General features: G+C 55.1%; 1 protein-coding gene across 1 annotated transcript; it reads left to right on the top strand.

The window, feature by feature from the left end:
* Positions 1-4,745: 4,745 nt before the first annotated feature.
* On the top strand, positions 4,746-9,904 carry AQP6 (aquaporin 6). The gene is given in 6 exon segments (XM_032144324.2): positions 4,746-5,147; positions 5,895-6,053; positions 6,317-6,397; positions 7,035-7,233; positions 8,516-8,583; positions 9,857-9,904. Coding segments are annotated over 6 exon segments (957 nt in total).
* The last annotated feature ends 2,375 nt before the right edge of the window (positions 9,905-12,279 follow it).

The raw sequence follows: 12,279 nt of genomic DNA, 5'->3' as shown, positions 1-12,279 counted from the left end.
AAAGGTTTTTGAGCACGAATGAGCTTCAAGCTTGGCACTAGAGCCCAGTGCTGGCTGGGTCCGGGCACGTGCTGGCTAGGACAGGAAGCCAGGCCTGGAGCAAGCCCTGGTCAATGCCCACCTGGCCTCAGGAGGTGAAGGACCTTGTCCCAGGCCGGGCAGAGGTCCGGAGACTCAGCCCCGGGCTAGCTGGGGACAAGGGCTGCCGCTGCACTTAGCACTTTCAGGCTCCAGGGCCCAGGGCAGGTGCTGAGGTGCCTGTCTTGGAGCAGCCATGCAGCCCCGTCCCCACAGCTGTCTAACGGCAGGGGGCAGGGAAGTTACAATCCCAATCATTCACATTTTCTGACTTGGAGGCCCTCTCCTAGGTATCAGCACGTTTACTCCTAACTACACACAGGGAGGAGGGAATTATTAGCATCATCCCCATTGTATAAATGAGGATCTTGAGGTTAAGCAACTGCTTAGGGTGCAACACACATGGCGGTGTTCACAATCCTTTCACTGGCCGCATCGGCAGCTCTCAACAGGTAAGCATTGCTGCCACTTGGCGCCCATTTAACAAGGGCAGAAGCTGAGGCTAGGTCAGATGAAAGGACTGGTAAGTGCCTGTCCACCAAGCCCTCTACTGGCCCTGCCTGAAGTGACGGAAGCAGACAAGTATTCTTGAGCTACCCTGGGACAGCCCCCAGCCAGGGAACCCCCCCCAAGCCAGGGAGGAACAGTGCCCACGCTGCCCCCACAGCCATGCCCTGTCATCCCTTGAGCATTTATTGAATGACTCCTCTATGCCAGCCAGGGATGGATGTCTGTGCTGGAACAGTGGAGGCATTGAGGAGGCAGAGGCCACAACCAGCCCCTGGCTTTGCTCAAGCCCTGCTTCTCTAAGAAGCTTGCTCTGATTCTGCCGGAGAGGGAAATCAGGGCAGGCTTCGCAGAAGAACGGCACTTGAGCAAAGTCTTGAGAGACAAAAAGGAGAGGCATCCAAACTCCACAGCAAAGGGCTCGTTCTGGGGAACTATGTCTGGCCTGTTTGGAGTAAAGGGTGCAGGGTGGGCAGTGGGAGGGGAGCCTTCCTTGTGTGTTAAACATGGGTATTCAGACCTGATTCTGAGGCAATGGGGAGCCATTGAAAGCTTTTGAGCAGAGGAGTAACTTGATGAGCTTTGCATTTTGGAAGGATCTCTCTGACAGTGAGTGGAGAGGAGAGTGGTGTGGAAGGGCACAGCATAGTCTGAGAGCCCAGGAAGGAGGTTAATGCAGTCATCCTGGAGAGGTGATAAGGGCTGCACTGGGCCAGTGGCAAGTGGGGATGGAAAGAGGTGTCAAATATGAGAAAGAGCTACCAGGAACCTGGTACCAGGAACCTATTTGCTGTGGGCTGGGGGAAGGGGAAGCACCAGATGGTTCCTGTGTTCTGGCCTGGGCAACTGAGTGAGAGTGGGGTGAGGAGGAGCAGGCTGGAGGGTCCAGTGAGAGGTGAGTGGGTCTGGAGTTCAGGAGAAAGATCTGGGCCAGAGACAGTGTTGAGAGTCGACAGTACCTGCAGGGTGTGGAAGTCACAGGTGGGAACAGGGCTGCCCAGGCACACTCAGCAGGAGTGAGGGACCATCGGCCAGGAGTAGACAAGGCCTGGCTTAAGGATCAGCAGAAGAGGAGCCAGCCATGGAGGCCACGTGGCAGAGATGCCCTCACAGAGATGGGAGGACAGCCGGGAGATGTGCCTCAAAGGCAGGGAAAAAGAGGCGTCAGGAAGGAGATGGCCGGCAGCCCACGTGCCACAGCGGGCTGGAGAGGAACTCATGCTGGCCGTTGCCAGAGCGTTTCAGTAGCCGGGGGCCGGGGCTGTTGTGCAGTGGATAGGTGGCTGGGACCTTGACTCCAAACCATGATCTTTCACTGCTCTGTGACTACGCAGGCACGTTTATAGGGAAGAAGTCAAGAGAAGGGGAAGCCTGAAAGCCACAGGTGAGACTGGGAAAGGCCAAGAGAGGGTCTCAGTCACTCAAAGGGAGCCAGAAGTCCAAGGAGGGTCCCCCGACCCCGACTTGTACACCGGAGAAGGGCCGCCTCTACTTCAAGGCCACAGGGCAGCTGGTGAGGGCACAGGGCGGCTGCAGGTTGAGTTTGGCTGGGAGGGAGGATGGGAAGAAGTCTTGCCTGGTAGCTTGGCTTTCTAGGTAGGGTGGGAGGCAAGGGTGGGTGCTCTGCTGAGAGAAAGCCAGAGTGAGCCGAATACTTGAAGAGAGTGGGGGAGGTTTAAAGAATTGGGGGAGAGCTGTGGAAGGATTGCTGAGCAGAGCTGCGATCCCTGCTGGGGCCAGAGACCATGAACTTGTCATGGCAGCAGTCTGCACGACTGAGCGAGTTTCTCCAGCAGTGCTCAGCAGCACAGATGGGGGGCAGAAAGGCGTGGAAGAGGATGACAACAGAGACACGCAGAGGGACGGGGTGGAGAGGACAGGGAGCCAGGACCATGGAGCACTGGCAAGAGCCTGCTCAGGGTGAGATGCCCAGGAGTTCCCTGGAGAGGACAGGGGGAAGTCGAGACAGCAGGGAGAACAGAAGGGAATGGGTGACGGATGTTACTGGGACTCAGACAGGGACCGGGGAGGAACAGAGCCTGTGGTCCAGAGTTAAGATGTTTCTCTTGAAGATATCAAAGGGCTCAGTCCCAGGTCGGGGAAGGTATGAGTATGAGGCTGAAATGCAGCAGACATGGTCATCTGCCCCGGGAAGTCAAGAAGTTTTTATTCATTCATTCATTCAACAAATATTTATTGGGCACTTACTGTGCCAATCTCTGTGCAAGACACTATATGCAGGGGTGAGCAAAACTTGGTTCCTGCCGCCCAAAGGCCTCCCCGCCTTGCCTCACTGGGGAGACACATTCACATCACGACAGCACGCTGTGGGGACTGCAGTGTAGGAGAATGCCTAGGTGTGGTGCGAGCACGCAGAAGGGTCCCCACCCAGGAAAGGAGCAAGCGACGTCAAAGCTGAGCCTTTGGAATGGGAGTTACCCAAGCAGAGGGAGTGCAAGGGATCTCCAAGAAGAGGAGAGAGCTTTTTCCAAGGAGAGGCCAGCAAGAGTGTGCATTTGGTGAAACCAGAGGGTAATGGAGTGGGGAGAGGTGAGGTGGAGCCGCAGGGTCCCTGAAGGCAGGCACAGAGCTTCCAGAGAGATGGGAGGCTTGGAAGGGATTTTAGCAGGGGAGCAGCATGATCAGATTTGCATTTTAGCACTCGGGCTGCAGTATGGAAAATTGATTGGAACGGAGCAAGGGAGCAGACAGAGAGACTGGTTAAAGGCTGCAGGGCGGCAGGGGTGGCAAAAAGAGGGCGCAGTCAGGAGATATTTAGGATTCGAAATCAGCAGGACTTGATGCTTTTCCTGGATGGGGGAAGGAGGGAGAAAAGGGTCAAGGATGCTTCCCAGATGCCACCAGCTGAGCTGCAGAAAACAAGAGGAGAACATGGGGGTTGGTGGGGGGTACCAGGAGACAGGAGGATCACATCTGGAGACAGATTGCGTTTGAGGAGCCTGAGAACAACCAGGGGACATCTGTGGGCAGGTAGCTATGCCAGGGATGAGGTCAGGACAGCCAGCCGTGGTTAAGGGGAAGACTGTTATTTCAAGAGCTTGGCAGACTCTTCGTAGGGAGGGACACTTTTTTGTTTGAGAAAATACCTTGCTATCTGCCAGTGTTAAAAGGGGAAAGCCTAGGGCATGAGTGATCACAGGGCCAGGGAAAACCTAGGGCCTGGGTGACCGTAGGGCCAGTGCAGCCACAAAAAATGGTTAAGCTGCCTTGTGTGAGAAAGGAGTGAAATCTGTTTGGCCCCTGAGAGCAGGAGAGCAGAGAGGGAGGAGCCGAGAAGGGAGGGGAGCGCGGGGGAGGGCAGGGAGGCAGGAGGAAGTGAGTGAAGGGCCAGTGGAAATTTCCCCTGGTGGACAGCAGAGATGCCCATGGCCTTGTGTGATCTGACACGGTTTGAGTCGCTGTGGAATAAACCCCTTCTCCGCCTGCCCCTGTGCAACCCCACAGGCCGCAGTGTCCACAGCATCCTTGGTAAAGTCGACTGTATTCACATCTACATTCTGTGAGTGTGGGTATAGGTGGGAGTGGAGGAGAGGACTTACTTTCTGGGTTTATGGGCACGGTGTGGTGTCAGCCCATTTGGAAGCAAAGCCTAGATATGGAGGGGGCCAGACGAACAGGACCTGGGAATGCACAGGACCCCCTGAAGCAGGCCGGGGATCTGAGTGATCTTGCTGTATCTAAGCTGACATTGGAACATCAACAGTCTGAAATCCCATGACCCCCGCTGCCCTGCACCTGCAACCCTCAGGCTAGACCTTGGACTGTCTACAACATGAGTCAGGCCCAACCTGCCCTGGAAATCGTCGTAGGAGGTTCCAGCTCAGTGCCCAGAGACAGCCCCCACATCCCACCCCATCAGGTAAGCTCAGGCTGGAGCAGGCATATGAGCAACACCCCTCATTCCACCCCTGTACACACGCATAACCCCATCCGCCTGCGCCCTGCCAGTCTGACCAGCACAGTCCTGGGGACAGGAGCGTGGTGGAGGAGCTGCAGGTGGGGGCCAGGGAAGCCTCCACAGAGAACAAAAGCCAGGGTCAGCCAGAGGCAGGACACCAGAAGAGACAGAGGAGATCAGAGAGCAGAGGAACACAGAAGAGGCCCCAGAGCAAAGCAAGCAATAGCCAAGGCGCCAGGACATGGATGCAGTGGAGCCAGGGGGACGTGGCTGGGCCAGCGTGCTGGCGTGCAGGCTTTGGAAAGCCATCAGCAGGGCGCTGTTTGCAGAGTTCCTGGCCACGGGGCTGTACGTGTTCTTTGGCGTGGGCTCAGTCATGCGCTGGCCCACAGCACTTCCCTCCGTGCTACAGATTGCCATCACCTTCAACCTGGTCACCGCCATGGCTGTGCAGGTCACCTGGAAGGCCAGCGGGGCCCACGCCAACCCCGCCGTGACGCTGGCCTTCCTCGTAGCCTCCCACATCTCTCTGCCCCGTGCTGTGGCCTATGTGGCTGCCCAGCTGGTGGGGGCCACGGTGGGGGCTGCTCTGCTTTATGGGGTCATGCCAGGAGACATCTGAGACACCCTTGGGATCAATGTGGTAGGTGCAGGGAGGGGCACCTGGAGGGCCAGGAGGCGGGAATGCACACAAGTGGTGCAGGTGGAGGCCAGGACGGAGGCGAGGGAGCAAAGGAGGAAACAAGTCAGCTGCAGGCTCCACATCCTCCCAGGCTGGGCCCCAGGACCCAGAGGACTGAGACTTTGACCTCGGTCTAGGCAGAATAGAAATGGGATAGTGGCGCAAAGAACAGGTGGAGAAGGAAGAAGCCACATAAAGGAGAAGGAATAGAAGGACCAGGCATTTAAGGGTAGACGCGGCCAAGGGAGTGCGGGGACTGTGGGCAGAGAAGGGGACCCCACGAGGACTTCATTTTTCTCCTAGGCTCTACCCACGTCCTCTGCTCTCCGATTGTCCCCAAGTTCTTCCCTCCACCTCGAGGCCTGCCTCACTCGCCCCTTCTCCATTTCCTAACCATCTGTGTTCCACCTTCTTCCCCCAAATCTCTTCCTGCCACACCTGCTGGAATCTCCTCTCCAGCAAGCCTCCTGAACCACTGGCCCCAACCAACCCGCTGGTGGGGCGGGAGGAGCGCCACTCACTTCTGCAGGGAGCGAGGGTCCCGAGCAGATATGGACCCCTCTGCACAGACCTCCCGAAGTCCTGAAGCTGGGCGGCAGTGAGGTGTCACCCACTTCCAGCTGAGGAGACCAGGCCCAGTGACAGGGGTTTCTCTGTGTGTCCGTGGGCAGAGCCCGCATCTAGTCCAGAGTAACTCCCTCCGTCCAGGTCCGGAACAGCGTCTCAACTGGCCGGGCGGTGGCAGTGGAGCTGCTTCTGACCCTGCAGCTGGTGCTCTGTGTCTTCGCTTCCACCAACAGCCGTCAGACATCGGGCTCTCCGGCCACCATGATCGGGATCTCTGTGGCACTGGGCCACCTCATTGGGGTAAGGAGCAGAGGGGACACCGTGCACATGCACACACCGGGTCCATCCCTGGGGAAACTGTGGCGCCCTGAAGGCCAGGCAGTGTCCCTCCCTGAGCCCCTTGTGCCTTGAAGCCAAAGTGGTACCCCCTGCACTCTAGGCCCAGGATATGGCACTACAGAGGCCATGGCTGGGGCTAAGGCTCTGAGCCAGGACTGAGAAATGGTCCCCTCTCAGGCCTGCCTTAAACCTTCTCCCACCCTGACCCTGACCTTGCTCCCCAGATCCACTTCACCGGCTGCTCCATGAACCCAGCCCGCTCCTTCGGCCCTGCTGTCATCATGGGGAAGTTCACAGTCCACTGGGTGAGCCCCTTTGCTGGCAGCCCTGGGGAGGGAAGGGAGCCTGAGTTACCTATACACGGTGGGTTTCACTCGCAGCTTCCCTAAGCTCAGAAGGCCAGGGTGAATGTCCTGGCTGGGACTTCCTTTCTTTTCGGCTTCAGTCTCCCAGGATACCCAGTGGACTGGCAAGAAATGGGCCAGGGCAGGAGCTGCAGCCTTGGCCCAGACTTTTCAGTCCTGGCTGTTTCCTTATTCACTTTCTCCAGCTGGACCAATTTTCAAACTTGGATAAAGAAAAAGACAAACAGAAATAGACACACACACCAGCAGAGACAGAAACAGCAATAGCCAGGACTCATGGCTAAAACGGGGGAAGTGAGAAGAAAGAGGCGGGGGTGGGTGAGGAGAGTGGCCCCAGGCCCCAGCCACGGCTGCAGAGCCTGGGCTCAGCCCCAGGGAGGGCAGGGAGAGCAAGGGGCAAGGTCCCCTCACCTTGTGGGCTTGGGAAACACGACTCGTGATTCTCAAATTTAGCAGCTTACAGACAGTTGAGGGAGACCTGGGAGATCCAGTTGGCACTAGGGAAGCAGGCAGCGGTCCCAGAGCCACTTGTGGTCCTGAGAGCTCCTGGGGGGGGTGACGACATCCTTCTCCTCAGGTCTTCTGGGTGGGGCCCCTGATGGGAGCCCTCCTGGCCTCGCTGATCTACAACTTCGTCCTGTTCCCCGACACCAAGACCCTGGCCCAGCGGCTGGCTATCCTCACAGGCACCGCAGAGGTGGGGACAGGGGCAGGGGCAGGGGCGGAGCCCCCGAAGAAGGAATCCCAGCCGGGTTCGGGAGCCGTGGAGATGGAGAGTGCGTGAAACAGCCTAGGCCTGGCCACGCCCTTGGGCTTCCTGCCTTGCAGGGCCTGCCTGGAGGTTCTCCCTGGGGGTGGCGGGAGGGGGAGGCTTGGCCTCTTGTCCTGACCAGGTGGGAAGGAGGGGACAAGCCCTATCCCTGGCATTACATTTCTAGGTAGAATCTGGGAGTGAATTTGTCCCCTTCCCTCTCCGTAGGGCTTCCCCACCTCTCAGTGGGACAGAGCAGAGGGAGGCAGGGGATTTAGGATCGCCCTCCCCTCCTCTCACCCATTGGTCCCTGTAGGAGTCCTGACCCCCAGGTACCCAAGTCTTGGGGGAGAAGGGAATGGGAGCCCAGACAGCCACTCTGCTTAGACGTGGGAGCTATAGGGACCTCAGGGAGCCCCAACTTCTTACCCACCCAGGAAACCCTTGGTCCGGAGGGGACAGGCTCTCTGGAGGAATCAGGCCCTGGGATAGCCTCTGAGCTCCTGGATGGGGGTTTCTCTGCCCTTGGGTGTGGCTTTGGGGGGTATATTTCCTCCTTCAGACTGGGGGCTTCCTGAGGACAGAGACTGCTCTACCAATAGATCTTTGTTTGTTTGTTTTGAGACAGAATCTTGATCTGTTGCCCAGGCTGGAGTGCAGTGGTGCGATCTCGGCTCACTGCAACCTCTACCTCCTGGGTTCAAGGGATTCTCCTGCCTCAGCCTCCCAAGTAGCTGGGATTACAGGCACCTGCCACCACGCCCAGCTAATTTTTTGTAGTTTTAGTAGAGATGGGGTTTCACCATATTGGTCAGGCTGGTCTCAAACTCCTGACCTGAGGCGATCTGCCCACCTCGGCCTCCCAAAGTGCTGGGATTAGACGTGAGCCACCGCGCCCGGCCTCTCCCAATAGGTCTTTATTCCTCACTCCTCCAAATGCTCTGGAGAGGCCCCCACCCTTGAGAAGAACATTTTCTCAGGCTCGTAGAGGGGTGGCATAGAGGAAGGGAGGTTTGAGCCAGACAGGCCTTTCCCAGGGGAGCCTCCTCCCAAGTGCTTGCCCCAGCTCCCACCCCACAGCCCACTCTCAGGCAGGAACAATCCTTAGAGGGGAAGTGCCCATCTAGTCATTGACTCATGACCCGGGTCAAAGAAGCCATCTCCAGGCTCTCTGTCAGCATTACAGGATCCCCAAAAAGCTGTTGAATAAGCCCTAAGGGTGGTAGGAACCCAGGAGGGACCCAGGAAACTAAGATTTGAGATTCAGTGCCTCTGAAAGACTACCAAAATCTAAATTGGTTTAATAGTTAAAGGCTGCTGTAGACTTATTCTGCCCACAACTTGGGGTCCTATCTGGATCTCGGCTTCTCCAGCTGTAAAATGGACACACAATCCTCCTCCAGGGACTGCTGTGAAATCAAGAAATTGGAAAATACTTTCAGAAGTTAAAATGCTAGAAAAACAACCCCAATAAATGATGATTATTGTTGCTGTTACTGTAATTATTGGGTTTGAAGACAATTGCTGTTGGTAATGAGAGGGAGGAGGGGAAAAGAGAGAGAGAAAGATGACTGAGAGCGAGGGAAGAGAGATCTACTTAACCAGGGACCCTGTGTCCTCTTCTCCTGGGTCTGCTGACCTTGAGGCTTTGTGGGTGTGAGGGGCTGTGGGAGAGCCCTGGAATGAAGAGGCGAGCCAATAAAATCAGTTCTTCTCATCTCTATGACGCCCATCACTATGGTACCCTAAGATGCAGCAGCCAGATTCATATAAAAGATGGGTCCTGGCGGCCGGGCGCGGTGGCTCACGCCTGTAATCCCAGCGCTTTGGGAGGCTGAGGCGGGCAGATCACAAGGTCAGGATATCGAGACCATCCTGGCCAACATGGTGAAACCCTGTCCCTACTAAAATATAAAAAATTAGCCGGGCGTGGTGGTGCGTGATTGTAATCCCAGCTACTTGGGAGGCTGAGGCAGGGGAATCACTTGAACCCGGAAGGTAGAGGTTTCAGTGAGCCGAGATCACGCCACTGCACTCCAGCCTGGTGACAGAGCAAGACTCTGTCTCAAAAAAAAAAAAAAAAAAAGGGTCCTGGCCTGGTGCGGTGGCTCCCACCTGTAATCCTAACACTTTGGGAGGCCAAAGTGGGAGGATCGCTTAAGGCCAGGAGTTGGAGGCCAGCCTGGACAACATGGCAAAACCCTGCCTCTACAAAAAATTAAAAACTTAGCCAGGCATGATGGCTCACACCTGTAATCACCAACATGTTGGGTGGCCCAAGCAGGAGGATTGCTTGAGGCCAGGAGTTTGAGACCATCCTGGGCAGCATAGTGAAACTTCATCTCTATCATTTAAAATAAAAAATTAATTAAATTAAAATACAAACAAAAGATAGATCCTTTTTAATGATATCTCCTGAGGGACTGGGGATGGGCGAAAGGCTGCCCAAGTCTTCCAAGGGCAGCGTGGCAGGCCCAGCCTGTGACCAGTGCAGTAGCTGAATCCCTGGTGTTCATGGCCCCAGTAGCTGTGCTCAGCGTTCTGTAATATCAGTGCAGATACTACTCACATCTCTCCAAGCTGGGCCCCACTCATCCATCTTCACAATCTCTCAGAGTCCAAGGCTGCCTGTGTCCTTTTATGAGCAGGGAGAGCTGGGTGTCTGTATGTACGCGCGTATGAGAGCGTATGTGTAAACAGAGGATATGATTGACTTGCTCAAGGTCACCCGGTTCAGGAGCACGAACACTTAAGGTCTCCCGAGCTCCCAGTTTAGAATTTTCCAAAATAGAGCTCCTGGGGGGCTCATACAAGCTGCAGCCCCAGGAAGGAAGGAAACAGGAACTAGAGGATTGAAGGGGATGGGGGTGTGGAGCTCCTACGGTAGGCTCTTAAGCTCCTTGACAAGTGATCACTGCTTTTTGTCCCCAGAGCCAAGCACACACTGGGTGCTCAATATAAGTTTGATGAATGAATAAGGCTGGGCAGTTGGGGAGGACGGGAGGCAGTAATAGATCAAGAGGAGAAAATTTGAGGAGTTACAGCTCCAAATAAGCCAGTATGACAGCAGCTGAGAAGCCTATGCTTCCAGGCAGGGGCTGGGGAGAGGGTGCATCGCCAGATATTTGCTGTTCCACCCACAATTTCAGAACAAGCTTCACGACGTCTGTCCCAGGAACTTACAGGCCAAAATATGAGGGGTTGCCTGAAGAGAAAGCTGAGGGGCTATTTTCACTAACAGTTCTTCAAAGCAGTTCTCTGTCAGGACAGAGCAGGAGAGAATAAGGTTCCTGAGAAGTGGGGAATTAGGTTAGCCTCTGAAGAGCATCCAAGGTTAGACGTGGAAATAAGTAACCAAAGGTTCGCTTCCCCTCCTCTGGAGCCCTTTAATAGGACAGCAGGCCATCTGTTTGGATGAGGGAAGGGCTGGCCTTTGGAGAGCTGAATCTCAGTAGCTCCAGCTGGGGGAAGCAGGCTTCATTGGCATAGCCCCTGGGCCTGGATGGGGGCAGGGGACATGGGGACGACAGAGACCCAACCAGGCCAGCCCTTGGTGTGCATTCCCTTCCTCCCGTTTGTCAGGGAAGTTTTTAATTAATGGTGTGTAATCTGATCTGACCCATCTCCCTGCTGAGCACTGCCTTCAATCAGTGGAGCCATCTGCAATTGCAATTCATAATTCTCCCGAAAGGGAGGGGGACTCGGGCCGGGTGCCTTGGTGATTAATACAATTAGCCTTTTATGTTGATGATTGTCTTAGCAGGAGCAGATGATGCTGTGCTGGGGGCCTGGGCGGTCGTGTCCGGATTCGCTGGCGGGCAGCCCCTCTCCGCTTCCCACCCCCACTGTTCATCTTCAACCTGCTACCTCCAGGTATAAAGAGGACGGGCCTCCTCTGGGGCCATACTGTGCAAGGGGGGAAAGGCCAGGAAGGGGTCGGGCTCTGAGCCACATTTGATCTCCTAGGACTGAAGGAAGAGTAGAGTCACACCATGATCTGGGCGCTTTTACATTCCAAAGAAAATCACTTTCACCTAAAGGATTATGAGGACCAAAGTTAAAAAAAAAAAAACTACATAAACGTAGATCAGGAGTTGACAGGGTTTAAATATAGGCTCAGGCACTCAGCAGCTGTGTGAACTTGGGCAAGTTACTTAAGGATCCTGAGCCTCACTTTCCTCATCTGGAGGATGGACCACAGTCAAAAGGGTGCTGGAAGAACTACATGAGATGTGTGTGTGTTTCACACCATGCCTGACAGGCAGTCAGATCTCAATCAGTGGTAGCTATTTTTACCACCATCATCATTGCAGTAGATTGCGTTCTGTCTACCGTAAGTTCACCTACTTCCCCTGCAGTTTCTAATGAGGCCTGGGCTATTACTAAAGAAGGGATCACATCCTTCCCATACCCCAGGCTTAGCTTGAGCTGAGGGGGGACGGGGGGAGAGAGTTTATGAGTGTATTTGGGGGAAAGGGGGAATCACAGAAGAGGAGTCAAGAATTAAAACATAAAAATTAAACACAAGAAAGAGGCCGGGCTTTGTGGTTCACACCTGTAATCTCAGCACTTTGGGAGGCCAAGGCGGGTGGATCACTTGAGGTCAGGAGTTTGAGACCAGCCTGGCCGACAAGTTGAAACCCCATCTCTACTAAAAATACAAAAATTAACCAGGCGTGATGGCATATGCCTGTAATCCCAGCTACACCTGAGGCTGAGGCAGGAGAATTGTCTGAACCTTGGAGGCAGAGGTTGCAGTGAGCCGAGATCACGCCACTGCACTCCAGCCTGGGCGACAGAGCAAGACTCAGTCTCAAAAAAAAAAAAAAAGCGAGAAATAAGGGCCTTCTCATAACGGAGAAGTGGAGCACTGAAGTGATCACACTGGGAGAGTTGGGAGACTCCGGGAATGGAGGTAAGAAGTGTGGGTGGGGTGGAAAAGAGGTGAAAAGAAGCAAGCTTTGAAGATTTGGAATTTCACATGAAAGCTAAGTAAACAAAAAGGGAGCTGACATCAGAGCTGAGAGTTAAAGGGGTAACACAGACCAAAATCACTGTGATCGATAATGGC

This window comes from Hylobates moloch, unplaced genomic scaffold, assembly GCF_009828535.3.
Source record: "Hylobates moloch isolate HMO894 unplaced genomic scaffold, HMol_V3 SCAFFOLD_22, whole genome shotgun sequence".
Classification (NCBI taxonomy): domain Eukaryota; kingdom Metazoa; phylum Chordata; class Mammalia; order Primates; family Hylobatidae; genus Hylobates; species Hylobates moloch.
The sequence above is the reverse complement of the archived record's forward strand: the minus strand, read 5'-3'. Positions and strand labels throughout refer to the sequence as shown.